At 44.4% G+C, this 15,870-nt stretch overlaps 1 protein-coding gene across 2 annotated transcripts; it reads left to right on the top strand.

The window, feature by feature from the left end:
* Positions 1-4,461: 4,461 nt before the first annotated feature.
* PCDH18 (protocadherin 18) lies at positions 4,462-14,336 on the top strand. 2 transcript variants are annotated; one of them, XM_005439176.3, is made up of 4 exons: positions 4,462-7,615; positions 8,506-8,594; positions 8,730-8,893; positions 13,168-14,336. In XM_005439176.3, exons 1-4 carry the CDS (start codon positions 5,111-5,113, stop codon positions 13,842-13,844), a joined length of 3,435 nt encoding a protein of 1,144 aa, XP_005439233.1. In that variant the 5' UTR covers positions 4,462-5,110; the 3' UTR covers positions 13,845-14,336. The 2 variants fall into 2 exon arrangements, with proteins under 2 accessions (XP_005439233.1, XP_005439234.3); XM_005439177.4 differs by having other exon boundaries at positions 4,465-7,615; positions 8,509-8,594.
* The last annotated feature ends 1,534 nt before the right edge of the window (positions 14,337-15,870 follow it).

The raw sequence follows: 15,870 nt of genomic DNA, 5'->3' as shown, positions 1-15,870 counted from the left end.
GTACTTACCATGCATGGAACATATACGGGTTTAACTGGCTATTTATATACACAATGCTGCATTGCAAAACTGCCATGGAAATTTACTCATGTAGAAGAAAATCTGATCCCCTGCCCTTTGCCACGATGATTGATGATAATGTAAAATCTGATTTTGAACTCACTTATCAAAAAAAAATTTCTCACCCATCAGCAACTGTAGAGAATTTTGTGACTTGATGTATTTTAATGAATGATCAGATTATTATTTTTTTTTAATCAAGTTGGAAAAGTGAAAATATCGGAGCTCTGAACTAAATTCCTCTGTTTATTTCTGGGTCTGGGTAGGAAGAAGCCTTTGCTTCAGGGCTTCAACTGGCCATTTGTTGGGGCAGAAAGATACTTTTTCCTGATCCAGCTATTACCTTTACCGAGTGTTTCCTGGGTGTCTCTGAGGTGTCCTTTGAGACTGCTCGTGCCGGACACTGCACGTGCACAGAAGGGGCAGTGCTCTGACTGGGAATAGACCTTGGTAGGCAGGGTATCTTCAGCAGGATTCCTTTAAGGTACAGGTGTATGTGTATGTAGTATGTGTATATAAGGCATGGATTTTGTGGAGGTCAGGATTGATAGTATCATGTAGATATTTTTTTTTTCTTTTCTGATTTGCCTGCCAGGATCCCTGTCCCCATTTTAGATCACCAATTCTCTGCCTTTTTCAAGTGAACTAGGTAACTGATGCCTGATAGAGGTATGCTGTTTAGTATTTCACAGATTAAAATATACACCCTACCGACTGTATTGGGGCTTAATTAAGAAGACTGTGATACAGAGGTCGTATCTGTTAATCCAATGGCCCATTCTGCCTTGAATATTTCTTAAAGCAATCCAGCCTCTGATGCACCTCAGTTCTGAAAAAGGTATCGGGTGTAAGCACGACTGATAGTAGATTGGACAAATACAGTGTGAATTTGTGACGAGTTTTATAATACGGTCATCTGTGCAAAAAATCAGATCGAAACGTCAGCCTCCTTTCACCCACACCACGGAGCAGCATCGTCCTGACCTTTGGTCAGCCTATTTGTGGGTCCAAAAGTGGGGATAAAATGGCAACGCTGGTTTGCCTACAAGGCAACTCATTCACCCAGTTTGCACTCATGCTGCAACAGATGGAAATGTAAAGTACAAAGACCGGGGAGAGCTCTGTTTTACTTGGGGAAACAAGTTTGTTGAGGAGGGATGGAGGGAGAGGGGGGCAGAGAGGGAGCAAGAAAGAGAATATGAGGGAGAGAGAGAATAGGGAGAGAGGAAGCCCCCCAGTTTTGTCATGTGTTGTGATAGAAATATTCTTTTAAAATACACTTCTGACTTAGGAAGACTTGTCTTTCACATTCATTACGCAAGTGTCAAATCAAATTTTGTCTTGCTATGTCTTGTGCGCTGGAGCATAGTGCATATGACATTTTGTAACATAATGCAACATAAGGCAATAAATCACACTGAAAGTGAATAAAATCTCATTTTTGTGTGTGTGTGTGTGAGGAAAGGAATGAACCAAACGGCACTGTGCTAATTTCACTGTGCTTCTGTCATTGTTAAGAAAATTATTTTCTTTCTCCCCCATCCCTGTTGAGGGACTATTTCTCAAAATAGTTCTTCAAAGTAAAATTCTCTGTCACCGAAGTTTTGCATATATACTGCGCATCTAGGGGATCAGTAACTTTTAGAAGAAAATATATGCTTGAGAGCTCAATAAAACTCCTCAGAGAAACAAGACAGACTTTAAAGTATATCGACCACAGAAATGAACCTACTTTCAGCTAAGTGAAAAATTAATTAATCTGTTGCACAGCTGTGTTTTGTGAAGCAGTACTGTAGGCAAATGGAAGTGCTGTTTGGAGTCAGTTTGTTTTTCTTCCTCAGGTACATCACTGGAGAATTTGAACGCAACTTTTGAGAAGAACATTGTGCTGAATAGACCCATATTAGGTGGGAATAACCAAGATTACTCTCCAGGAGGCCAGCAGCACTCCACTCACGTGCCTAACAGCATTCACAATACCACGCTCCCCAAGAAGTGTCTGCTGGCTGCACGTGGGACTCTCCCTTTTCTTTGTAAGGGAAGTCTGCCATGTCAAAGGTGGACTGGAGTTTAACAGACTTTCAGACAAAACTCTTTCACTGGATATGGGAGGAATCAGCCTTGGCAGTGCTGTGGATGCTCAGAAGCGCCCTACAGAAGTATCGCTTCTAGAACCACCACGCGCTTAAATATTGCTGAGTCTAAACAAACAACCCTAAGATGTGATCCTCCTCACTTTTAGGTTCGAATGAGTGTCAGATGAAAAAAAAAAAAAAAAATAGGCAAGGCTTTTCATTACTTCAGTTCAGAATTCAGATAAGGACTATTGTGCCAATGACATTTTATCATCATTATAAGCGTAAATGGCTAGTTCCAAGGCAGTGTGGACTTAAATGATAGTATTATATATAACCTGACCAGTGAAGTTGCAAAATAAAAATGTATTTTTAAAAAGAGAAAAAAAGAGAAGAGGGCTCTAATTCCTATCTGTAGGTATCCTGCTATCTGTTAATACACAGAGTATGCCTCTGAGAAAGATGGATGTGATGAAGTGGAATTACTATTTGGAAGGTGATAAAAATTGCATTAAACAAATTCTGCATATCTAAATGTACTAAGCAGTTACTTTCAAGAACACGTTATCATTTAAGAGTATGTATAACATTTGGGGTTTTAAGTAGTGAAATTATTTTTACTATGAATTATTCATCTCCTGTACTCATCATATAAGGGGGCAGTGACTTCTTTTATCAACAAAATGCTTTTTATTGACACTAAGAACAGCATTTAATTGAACCTATTTCCCCAATTATCGTCAGAAAAGAGTTTACACTAGTGTTTTGGAAAAATGTTTTAGGAAGATTTATCAGAGCTGCAAAAAAAGCTGTCCATGAACTAATGGAATTAGATTATCTTTGAATTCTCTCCACCAGAACTTAGAATGGCCACTAATTCCTTTCTTTGCTCTTTTGGTGTTTGCGAAGAGGTTCACTAAAGCCTGAATTGATATAATTATTGGCTTGGATTGTTAGAGATTTAGGCCAGATGGCTATGGGTTTCTAAAGTCCCAGTTGCTTGTGTTAGCTTTTCTAGTTTGCCTATAGGGTTTGGGGATCAGCAATTTGAAAGGGCTGCAAACTTGTAAAACAGTATTATTCATGGGGGCAGAATGTTCATCAGCGTGACCCAGTACTAAATACATTTATTATGGGCATTTCTATTCTGCACAATTTGCCACACGGCGCTGGTTTGTGGAAAAAAAAGAAAAAGAAAAAGAAAAAAAAGAGACAATGGCTTATAAAATGCTTTTGAATGCTTAAAAAGAGGGAGAGTTCACGCTGAGCCTCCTCTGCTTTCTTTTTCAGCAAGAACCTTCTTAGTGACTTTGGCTGAGCTCTGCTGAGAGTAAGTAAATTGGGAAAAACAGAGATTTACTTTTCACATTTTTTGGACAGGCGGGGGGGAATATGAGAGAGAAAGGGGAGCAATAAAAGAGAGAGGGGAGCAATAAAAGAGAGCGATGGTATGATTATGGGCAGCGCCAATAAACAAATGGACAAAGTTAGCAGCAAAAGAAGGGAAAGCACGGCGAGGCAGTGGCTAAAATGCGAAACTTAAAAAGCAAAGGCAAGAAGGAGGAAACGTGAATCACATCCCAGGCAGGCCCGTCTGGAGGGAGACGGCGCATCGCCGGGAGCTCCCGTAAGGATCTGTGGCATTCCTGGTGCGCACAAAGCGCATCACCGACTCGGTCACAAGGCGATTTTCTTTTGTGCAAACGGGTTGCAGTGTAAACGTGAAAACAGTTCTCAGCAGTCGCAGGGAGGCAAGGAATGTGTCACTTCCCCAACACTTAATCTGCCTTGTGGCTTCTTTTTCTTTAAAACACTTGGCACGTAGAAGGTGCGCTTGGCACAAATCGTCACGGTGAAGCACGAAGTGCTTTTTCAACCAGGGCGAAAAAGATCCTCTGGAGAACCGCTGGAAGAGCCCCGTAAAATGAGCCCAGGCACACGCACGGAGGCAGGGGCACACACAGAAGACCCAGGCTGAGGCAAACGCAGCTGCGCCGAGGACAGAACCGCGGCGAGCGGGAGCCGGGGGAAGGGCAGGGGGGTGCGAAGTGTTCCGGACTTGGCGCGGAGGCGGGAGAGGTGCGGGGCAGCGGAGCGGGCTCCGCGGTGCTGAGCACGGCAGGTAATAGGTGCGGCAGCGCCAGCAGCCGCTGCTGAGGCACGGTGACAGGGACGTGTGTGTGTGTGTCCCCCGCCCCTTTACTAAGCCGGCGCGCCGAACAGAACCCGGTTAGTTAAGCAAGGGAACCTAAAAGTATGTCAATGAGGAGCGCGATCGCATTTTTTCGCGGCAGGAAGGGGAGGAATTAAACCCTCAAAAAGCCGCTCGAAAGTGCTGGGGGGAGGGGGGGCCTTGCACCGAGTTAAAGTTGCCCTTCAGCCGCTGCCCCCCCGCCTCGGCAGGGCGGGCAGGGCCGGCGGAGGAGGAGCCCCCCCCCCCCCCCCAGCCCCTCCCGGCGCGCTGGGTGCGGGCGCCGCGGCGGCCCCGGCGGGCGGCGGGCTGATTGGCTGGGCCGGCGCGGCACATGCCGGGCCGGGGCTTTGTCTGGGGGGGGCTGGGGCGCGGTGGCGGCGGGTTTTAGGCTGGAGCCGCCGAGCGGGGCGGGCAGTCCGGCGGGGCGAGGGGCGGCGAGCGCAGCGCGGCGCGGCGGGAGCGGCGGAGCCCGGCGGCGGAGCCCGGTGGCGGCGGCGGCCCGGCTGGCGGCAGCGGGAGCGGGAGCGGAGCGCCCTGCCCTGGCCCCGCCAGCGGAGCGGCGAGTCCCATGAGCGGGCGCGGATTGCGTGCGGATGGTATCTGGATGTCCCGGCACGGTGTGTATATAACCAAGAAAAAAAAAAAAAGTTTTCTGATCTGGTGAGAGATTAACGCTCGGCTGGCTAGGAGAGGCGTTTTCAAGTTTGCACGGACCAGATGCGCGCTGGGGTTAAGGTACCGGAGGAAGTCGAAATAATTGCTTTGTAACTTGCTGGGAGAAATGAATTGCAGAAACTTACCAATGCACCGGCTCGGCAGTAAAATGCACTTTATATTCATTTTTGCACTGATGATAATATCTTTCAATAAGGCTGCGCTCGGCAGGAATTTGAAATACAGGATTTATGAGGAGCAGAGAGTTGGATCAGTAATTGCGAGACTGTCGGAGGATGTAGCTGATGTTTTATTAAAAATGCCTAACCCTTCCTCGGTTCGGTTTCGAGCCATGCAGAGGGGGAATTCTCCCTTGCTCGTAGTCCGCGAGGATAACGGAGAGATCAGCATAGGGGCTAAAATTGATCGGGAGCAACTCTGCCAGAAAAACTTAAACTGCTCCATCGAGTTTGATGTGATCACTCTGCCCACTGAACATCTGCAGCTTTTCCATGTTGAAGTTGAAGTGCTGGATATTAACGACAACTCTCCCCAGTTTTCCAGAGCTCTCATCCCGATCGAAATATCAGAGAGCGCAGCCGTAGGAACCCGGATCCCTTTGGACAGCGCTTTTGATCCAGATGTAGGGGATAACTCCCTTCACACTTACTCCCTTTCTACAAATGATTTTTTTAGCATTGAGGTGCGAACCAGGACCGATGGTGCTAAGTATGCGGAGCTGATTGTGGTCAGAGAGCTGGACCGGGAGTTGAAGTCAAGTTATGAACTCCAGCTCACTGCCTCAGATAAAGGGGTGCCTCAGAGATCCGGCTCATCCCTCCTGAAAATAAGCATTTCTGATTCTAATGACAACAGCCCGGTTTTCGAGCAGCAGTCCTATATAATCCAGCTCCTAGAAAACTCACCCATCGGGACTTTGCTCATAGACCTCAATGCCACTGACCCAGATGAGGGCGCTAACGGTAAAGTCGTGTACTCCTTCAGTAGTCATGTTTCTGCCAAAATTGTAGAGACTTTTAAGGTAGATTCAGAAAGAGGGCACCTGACCCTCCTGAAGCAAGTGGACTATGAAGCAACCAAATCCTATGAAATTGATGCTCAGGCTCAAGATTTGGGGCCGAATTCTATTCCAGCTCATTGCAAAATCATAATTAAAGTTGTGGATGTGAATGACAACAGACCTGAAATTAACTTAAACCTGATGTCCCCAGAGAAAGAAGAGATAGCCTACGTTTCTGAAGGGTCACCCTTGGACACTTTCGTGGCCCTGGTCAGAGTGCAAGACAAGGACTCTGGTATGAATGGAGAGATAGTTTGCAAGCTCCATGGACATGGCCACTTTAAACTCCAAAAGACTTATGAAAATAACTATTTAATCTTGACTAATGCCACTCTAGATAGGGAAAAGAGATCTGAATACAGCTTGACTGTAATAGCGGAGGACAAGGGAACGCCAAGTCTTTCCACAGTGAAACACTTTACTGTCCAAATCAGTGATGAAAATGACAACCCTCCCCGCTTCCAGACAAACAGATACGAAGTTGTTATCTTGGAAAATAACTCTCCGGGAGCGTACATCACGTCAGTCACAGCCACAGACCCAGATCTAGGTGACAACGGGCAGGTGACGTACACCATTTTGGAGAGCTATATTTTGGGAAGTTCTGTAACAACCTATGTGACCATCGATCCCTCCAATGGGGCGATCTATGCCCTGCGAACCTTTGACCATGAAGAAGTAAATCAAATTGCCTTTGTGGTTCAAGCTAGGGATGGAGGGAGTCAGCAGCTTGTTAGTAATACCACGGTTGTACTGACCGTCATCGACGAAAATGACAACGCTCCCGTCATTGTGGGGCCAGTGCTACGCAACAGCACAGCAGAAATCTCCATCCCTAAAGATGCTGGCATTGGCTTTCTTGTCACCAGGGTAAGGGCCACGGATAGAGACTCTGGTATGAACTCTGAGCTCAGCTGCTCCATAGCCGCTGACAAGGAAAACAGCATCTTTGTGATGGATCCCAAAACTTGTGACATCTCTATCAATGTGAGCATAGAATCAGTGCCAGCAAAACAATGGGAGTTTTTTGTGATAGTCCAGGATAAAGGCAGCCCTCAGCTTAGTACTAAAGCACTTCTGAAATGCACCGTTTTTGAGTATGTTTATTCATTTGCAAGCACAGAAGCAACTTTGGTGAGCCAGCCCTCCCTGGATGTCTCCATGATAACCATTATATCCTTAGGATCGATATGTGCTGTGTTGTTGGTCATTATGGTTATCTTTGCTACAAGATGTAATCGGGAGAAGAAGGACACCAGATCCTACAACTGTCGCGTGGCGGAGTCGACCTACCAGCACCACCCAAAACGACCCTCACGACAGATCCACAAAGGGGACATTACGTTAGTGCCAACAGTTAATGGCACTTTGCCCATCAGATCTCACCACAGAGCTTCTCCGTCGCCATCTCCGACCCTGGAAAGGGGACAGATGAGCAGCCGGCAGAGCCACCACAGCCACCAATCGCTGAACAGCCTGGTGACAATCTCCTCTAACCACGTGCCTGAAAACTTCTCGCTGGAACTCACCCACGCTACTCCGGCTGTTGAGGTAAGGTCCATACCATGGTGTACACACACGTTCACTCATGCGTTCCCTTGGGAGCATGGAGGTGCTCTGCGTGCAGCCTGGGAGAGCAGCAGGCAAGTGGGTCTCTGCCTAGTGAGAACGTGCTATGGATTTCTTTTTAGATGTCACAGCTTTGCAGTTTTACTCACAATATCAACTGAAGCCATTACCACGGGGAATAGGATTAAATCTGTTATTAGTAACGTTATTTCTGGGTTCTTCCCGGTAAGGTCGAAACAGTGGAGTGCAATTGACAGTACTCTGCTCTGGTTTAGTGCCCTTTCCTCCCTGCCTTCCCTTCCTTTTCCCTCTGTATGGCTCCGTTTAAGAAGTGCCCAAGTATTTCTACAGAGAAACGATGCAGGAAAGTCTTTCGTTAATGGGGATGGAGAACTAAAAGGTTAAACACAGACACAGTTTAAGTACAGCTATTGTAATATATGAGCGTAGCTTAAATGAGAGCTGCATCCTGGTAACTCTTTACATGCAGAGCGATGGCATTTTGTTTTGAACTAGGAGCCTGGAATGGTAAAGGGTTGGTTCTGATCTATTAAAACAAAACAAAACTCCGGCTCTGTTTAATTACTTGTTTAACTTGTTAATGAATTAATTATTATGAGTTCAGAGGCTAATGAACAGCAGTGCATTTCCTCATTGTACAAAGTCTTTAGATGTTTCCTGTGGCAGACGCTACAGTACAAAATAGTGTGTTGTACTGCATTATATATGTGCAGGAATTTGATTTAATTAAACTTTAAAGGAGAAAAAAATGCCAAACCTCCCTACAAACAAACCTGAGAAGTGAATTAGTGGTTTTACAACTAGAAACTTCATTTCATTTCATGGAATCAGTCTTTTCACCCTTTCTTTAGCAGGTTTCTCAGCTTCTCTCGATGCTCCACCAGGGCCAGTATCAACCAAGGCCAAGTTTTCGAGGAAACAAGTATTCCAGAAGCTACAGGTAAGGATCTGAACTGTTCTGCTACATATGCATGCATGTGTACCAGAAAATACAGACATGTCTCTTTAATCAAAAAGTGGAATATAAGGTACATGACATAATCTAATTCCACAATCGCCACAATTCTCTTTACAGGTATGCCCTACAAGATATGGATAAATTCAGCTTGAAAGACAGTGGCCGAGGTGACAGTGAAGCTGGAGACAGTGATTATGATTTGGGGAGAGAGTCTCCAATTGACAGACTTCTTGGGGAAGGATTCAGTGACCTTTTCCTTACAGATGGGAGAATTCCTGCAGGTGAGAGCACAATGGAAGCTGACCGGTTTATTTACAGTGCTGCCTGGCTGTCACTTTGATAAAGCTGCTACTAAGAAAGCAAAAGTTCTTTAGCTTTCAAGCCCTGTGTTTCCTTCCTTTTTACTCTGCTTCATGATAAATACTGAGCTGAAGCCTTCACATATCTAGCAAAATGAAACCTCACTCACAACTGAAGGTCAGCCTAGAGCAATGACTACATTTTTTTTCTGTTATTCATATCATCCTAAGCTGGCTCCAGATTCCCCCCAAAAGCACGATCTGCTCCATGTCCTTAGACTTCTAATGACTGGGTGGATGTTTTTGCAAAGCCAGGCAGTTGTGGTTTGTTAAAAATACACTGAACTATAATTTGGGAGATACATTTTCCACACAGGGTTTGATCCATAGGATACAAACTTCTGCCATTCAGAAATGAATTGTGAGGGTAGTCTAGAAATGTGGATGGAGAGGAAAGAAAAGTGTATTTTTCTCCTAGCGAAAAATGAACTTGAGTGGCAAGAGAAGGATCAAAATATATCCCAGAATTTAAATCTTTCGACCCTGATTTCTAGAAGAAAGAGCTTAAGAGGTACAATTCAGGGACAGAGGGCAGAAAAGGAAAAAGCTGGAAAAGGGCGAGTGAAGGGAAGATGGACATATACATCCATATTCATCTGTATGAAGTACCACTTTTAAATTTAAGCCCAGTTATAAGTTGAATAAAGGAGTCTATGGGAAATCATGCTAAGTACCGATATGAGGATTTTGTAATTACTTTAGTAATTATACAGCCACTGGTTGTACCCTAGGTCTTGTAATTATTTCACATCATACTTAGTTTTCTCAGTATAACCAACAGGGCTGGGTAATTTCAATATGGTTCACTGAACCAAGAGTGTAAACTTAAGAAGTTAAGTAAAATCACTTCATACGTGGGGCACATTGCTTTGTGGGGCAGTGCAGCATGTACTCCCTCCTAAAGCAACCCCCGTGTGTTGCCCAGGGCTGGAGGAGAGGAGATGCACTGCTGCAGCTCATTCTCTCTGCTGCCATGGAAAACACCAGTTTTCAATGACCCAAAAGTTCTCAAGTTATTACTATGCAGCTTATTGTTGTTACACACTGGCCTTGGTGTGTTTTACCCTGGGAAATATGCTGTTATGCTAGGCAAGAGTAAACCCCAAAAGTCTGATTTGTTCTTGTTACACATTTTTACTTTAAAAATTGCTTTGTGTATTTTGCTTCAGGCTAGGTCTTGTGTCACCTACCCAGCCATTCACCTGCCTCCTCTAACTAGTCTTCTACACTTAATGGTTCAAAACTGGAGGTCTTGAAAAGTTACTATTTTTTCCAAACCTTTAACCTAAATCTGGAGCCCTAATATATTTTTATCCTCATCTCCCCCAGCTCCTGCTACGTATTCCTCTGCCAGCTAGCACGAGGCATGTCTCATTCACTCCTGTGGTTAGCAAAGAGCCAGGGAGGGATCTGCTGGAGCTCTCAGTTGCCAGGAGAACTTCAAGTGCAATGATGTTTGCACTGGCATCCAGCCCCGCTGCTGCCAAGGCAGAGCTTGTCCCCTTCCCGGCGGGCAGCTGGGGGCTGCCAGCAGGCAGGGGGGGCTGCCCTCTTGGCTGGCTGAAGTGCCCGTGATTCGTGATTCGTTTTAAGCTGTTGCACTTGGGTCTCTAAACAGGAAGCCAACGGGTAGGATTTCCAAAAGCACCCGGCTAATCACATTCAAAGTGAGGAAAACTCCTGCTGAGTGCAGACAGAACTGGGTTGGGCTATCAAGACAGGCATTTAAGTTCACCCAGATGTCTGTTTGCCGCTACACGTGGTCTTAATCTATCAGATAAGTGTGATGAACCTGTTCAGATGAGACCTGAACTGATTGGCAATCCAAACAAATGAAAAGGAAAAGAAAACTTCCTACAGGTTTCCTGTTCTCCATTTTGAAAGGTTTCTGCATTGTCAGTCTGGACACAGACAAAATGCTGTGAGAAAGTTCTTCCAGTTTGTCCCTTTAAGGTGGAACTGGAAAGGAATGGTGTCAGTCCCCCAAAACTTCGAAAATGACATGAACAGAAAGGTCAATAACTACCCTTGAAAGACTTGTTTCTTTTTCTCTCTCACTTTAAATCTTCACCAATAAGCTTTACGTTCTGGCTAAAAGAAATAAAATGCTGTTGTGCATCTGGGTTTTTCTTTTATTTATTGCTGATTTAAGGATAGACTATGACACCGTTCAGTTTGCTCAGAGTATCTTTTGATCTTATGTTCAGGAATGTCAGAATTCATTATTTTATACCAAAACCAATCCTGACAACATCAGTAACAAAACTCACAATAAGGCAGTGCTCACTAGTAATGAAATACTAGACCATTGAAAGCCTCTCATTAATTTACAGGAGTCTTCTTAATTAGAAAAGTAATCCTCATCTTCTGGGATGAGTTGAGAGCTCGTCCAAGCACCATGGATCACTTCGCTATCTCTGCTCCTTTCTAACTCTTAGGCGTTTTCTGTAGAACAGGACAGGTGTGCTTTTCATAGGTGGGAGCAAAGCGCGTGAAGGCGTTTCAGTCGCTCATATCCAGACTTCAGCCACTGGTATTTTCTAGGTGTTGGTGTTTGCTTGCAGCTCCCTGGATCAGCAGGCCATCTGCAGTAGCTTGTGCGATATTCAGCCTGCAGCTAGAGCCTGTGTTCTTGAAGAAGTTCATACTCTTGCGTATGAACTCTCTCACTTTCACAGCGAAAGTTTATACTCGGAGAAAAGGAAAGGGCATTAGGAAAGGGAACAATATGAAAGGCTGCATAAAGCGCAGAGGTAAATACTGCTGACAGTATGAGAGTAGGACTTTGTCAGTCACTGGTACGTCCTAAGCTGAAATACGTTCTCTTTACACCACTGCAAAAAGATTTTTTGATAAACTGAGTGGATCCAGAGCCAGGTGGGAAATGTGATGAGAAATGAGGGAAATTTACAGGGCGTAACTGCAAACATTTCTTATGTATTCAGTATATAAAGGGAAAGAAGAAGAAACTATACTGTGTGGGCTAATCTAACTGTTGATTCACAGGGGATTAGTGCAAAAGTTTCTTACGGCTAGAACATGCATAATGCAAAGAGCTTGGCATTTCTGAAAACTTTATTCTGAAGTATGTGACTCCAGCTCAAGTCAGTGCTGCTGCAGCACCTAGGCCTTTTCCAGCAGGTCTGCCAGGTACCCAGGCAGTGCCCAGCCTGAGCCAAGGCTTTGAGTCCTACAGAATCAGTTCCCTTTGGAGAGGAAAATTTAGCCTCTCTCCTGGCACATCCGTCTTTGCACACCCAGACCTCTTCAGGTGTTTGCAGAGGACTCTTGCAGTGCCCCTCCATGGACCAGTTCAGACCAGCGTAGCTCCCAGGGGTGCAGTCACTTGCCCCATCATATTGTTTCTCCCTGAGAGACACCACTAAAACCAGGCAGCTGAAAGAGTGGCTCTGTTGTCTTCTGCTCTTCAGCCCTTCCGGATGCCCACCCTGTGGGTCAGAGGCCCCCTTGTGCCAGCGCCTGAGCCAGCACATTCCAGTTACCTGAGCTACAGAGCTGCAAGTGCATCTCAGGGTAACTCCAGTATAAACACTGGAGTCACACGGGGTGTGAATTAAACCCTAGGTGTTCTGATAACTGGCTAAAATTTAGGTGATTCAGCTAAAAAGGCAATATTCAACATACCCCTCGCTGTCTGATCAGAAGATGTGTTACTGAAGAGGGAGATCCCTCTGCACATGACAGTTCATTCTTCTTGATTTCCCCTGTCCGTTTATTCCCACTTTATTACACTTATATGCTTCTCTAATTGCATGTGGAAGACTTCAGTAAAACTTAAGTAAATGCTTGGAGGTAGAAACGCTTCTATTTATTTATTTAGTTAGTTAGTTATTTGAATGAAACAGCACTGTACAAAGGGAACAAATGGCTTTAAGTCACGAATACTTGTTTTCCACCTAGGATTTACATGTTTATCTGCAGCCCTAGTTAAGAGATTCCATTACTGTCATACATATTCTGCATTTATCGCTCCCATTTTTTGAGACCATTCGGCAATGTGAGTATATTTAGATCCAGACTATTTGTATTTGCCATTTCCTACACACAGGAGGTGAACCCAACCACCGGATTCTAAGATCTCTGGAGAAGTGGGGTCCCTGTGTTAGCCCCTGCCAATGCTCAGTGCTACCTGCAGCAGGAGGCGGGTGCTCACTCTCCTCTTTTCTCTCTTGCAGCGATGCGACTGTGCACGGAGGAGTGCAGGGTTCTGGGGCACTCTGACCAGTGCTGGATGCCACCGTTGCCCTCTCCCTCCTCTGACTACAGAAGTAACATGTTCATCCCTGGAGAGGAGTTCCAGTCACCCCAGCAGCAGCTGCAGCTGCAGCAGCAGCAGCAGCAGGGCCTTGAGGAAGATGCGCAGCCTGCTGACGCCAGTGAGAAAAAGAAGAGCTTTTCCACGTTTGGTAAAGACTGCCAGAGCGAGGAGGATTCAGGGGACACCTGTACCTCCTCTCTCCTTTCTGAAATGAGCAGTGTCTTCCAGCGCCTGCTGCCTCCCTCGCTAGATGCCTACGCGGAGTGCAATGAGATGGATCGCTCCAACTCGTTGGAGCGCAGGAAGGGACATTTGCCAGCCAAGACTGTAAATTATCCGCAGGGGGTGGCAGCCTGGGCAGCCAGCACACATTTCCAAAATCCTGCCAACAACGGGCCCACTATGGGGACTCACTCGAGCGCGCAGCCTTCCTCCAAGTGGCTGCCAGCCATGGAGGAGATCCCAGAGAATTACGAGGAAGATGATTTTGACAATGTGCTCAACCACCTCAGTGATGGTAAACACGAACTCATGGATGCCAGTGAGCTGGTGGCAGAAATTAACAAGCTGCTGCAAGATGTCCGGCAGAACTAATTGTTTCAAAAGCCTTTTTTTCCATATTTATGGAAAACTGGAAGGGGGGGGGGGGGGGCGAAAGAAAAGGACAAAAAACAGACTGAGAAGAACTGGCATTGCCAACTAGTTGCATTTATCATAAATGTGTCTGTGTATGTTGAATATTAAAATACTGTATTTTCATATGTACACAATGCAAGTGTGATTATCTTTATCTGTATTTTAAAAATACATTTGTACCTTATATTTATGTGTAATTTAACAAATAAATTTTATTTTTGTACACCCACAGCAAGCATGTTTTCCTAAATGTATATAGATGGTACCACCCTTGTCAAATTTACAGCATTCTTGCCACACGGGCATGTTAAAAAAAAAAAAAGAAAAAAAAGAAAAAAAGGAGGGATATTGCTTTCCCTTATTTCTTTTAAGTCTCAAATGTTACAAATACAAATGCAAACCACTGAAAAATTATGCAAATGTTAGTTTCAATAAATGATCCAACACCTTCTTGCAACGTTTCATTCTTGTAATAAAAGAGTTGTCAACTCCCATGAAACCTAAAATGTCCTTTTTCTTTTGATGCTTTTGGTCTATAGAGTCATTTTCCCATTTAATTAATGGGTTATTGCCGGCTGGGGTCTTCTTCTCTTTTACAGGTAGGTGTTTTCCCAAGTGAACAAATTGTGGAATTCCATGATGGGACTTCCAATGTTATTTCTGGAAAAAAAAAAAATAAATTTGCTGTTGTTATGCTGCAAAACCAGTTGAAGTGAGTGGTGTATACTTGAAAGACAGCAATAAAATCAGCTTTTCTGACCTCAAGCTGAATTCTCAATTTATGTAAATAAAAAATTGCGATTGACTGCTTTATCCTTGTAAATAACACCAAAATAAAAGGAATGTTGCATCTCCCAGGAAAGTGGCTGATTATAGCTATATTTTGCCTCTGTTGTAAGTGTGCGTATCCTGTATTTGCAAAGTAGTACAGAAATGCTTAATTTCCTAGGAAAGAGCTATCCTGCAGGTACATTGGCTCTCGCTGAATTCCATACTTCCACAGTGGTGCCATGCCTGTGCGTGCGTGTGTGCGTGCGTGTGTGTGTGTGTTGTAACTACTATTTCTCAGATAAAAGTCAGTGTGGTCCTTTTAGTTCCTTTTTTTTCAAAAGTATTTTTGGTTAGTCTGTCTTACACAGGGAGATTTTTGCAATACTGAACAAACCAATCTTACAGTTGAGAAACACGGGTAGGTTCTGGACTCCTGGTGTTCATTACAGGAGAGTGTTAAGTTATTAAGAGATGGCCAGAAAAACTGGTATTGTGGGCTCTCATTCAGATCTGCAGATGCATATTTGTCATAGAGTGTATTTTTTACCAGAAGTGTGAAAAACTGTTGAAATAATCCAAGTGAACCTGAGCAGAAGAACTGGCACATAACCTTTATTTTGGAGAATTGCACTTGTAAAGTACCCTATAGAATACTTGTTAATGGTAGATACAGAAAAATCCTGTTTAATGTTACCTTAAAAAAAAAAGGCAGAATTTCATTGCGTGTATAAGCTTTATTTGTTTGGTCTGTGTATAAGGAAACTTTAATCTCCTTATTGGTTTCCCAGTGCTGCAGGTGAACATTTGTAGACCTGTAGACATTTGTTGACACCTGAATAAAGGGGAGATTCTCACCTTATTTACATTTCAGGAGTTCCTAAATGTAGCCATGCTGGTTAGAAATACCAGGACCTCAGATTTCTAACCGAGTATCTGTATTAGCAGGTGGAACTATCAAAATGTCATTTTGTCAGCATGACTTACACATTTGAGGGAACTGGCTTATTAGCATTGGTACAAGAAGATCCTCTAAACATGGAGGTTCTGTTTCTGTTTTTGAGAGCTGTCACAGCACCTTTGAGTGCGAGTAAGATCTCAGTTTCATTGAGCTAATGTGTCTTACTGAAAGGAAGAAGTTATAACATTAACATCTCATTTATCAAATATTTGAAGACCTCTGTTTTTCCCCCTTCCACCCCACTAACAGGTTTTA

Source organism: Falco cherrug, chromosome 1 (genome assembly GCF_023634085.1).
Source record: "Falco cherrug isolate bFalChe1 chromosome 1, bFalChe1.pri, whole genome shotgun sequence".
In the NCBI taxonomy this organism is placed as follows: domain Eukaryota; kingdom Metazoa; phylum Chordata; class Aves; order Falconiformes; family Falconidae; genus Falco; species Falco cherrug.
The sequence above is the reverse complement of the archived record's forward strand: the minus strand, read 5'-3'. Positions and strand labels throughout refer to the sequence as shown.

Excerpts from the sequence above, each read along its gene's own strand:
- PCDH18 (XM_005439176.3), top strand. The coding sequence starts at position 5,111 with ATGAATTGCAGAAACTTACCAATGCACCGGCTCGGCAGTAAAATGCAC. Across the intron at positions 7,616-8,505 it reads ACGCTACTCCGGCTGTTGAG|CAGGTTTCTCAGCTTCTCTC; the intron begins GTAAGGTCCATA and ends CCCTTTCTTTAG. Across the intron at positions 8,894-13,167 it reads AGATGGGAGAATTCCTGCAG|CGATGCGACTGTGCACGGAG; the intron begins GTGAGAGCACAA and ends TCTCTCTTGCAG.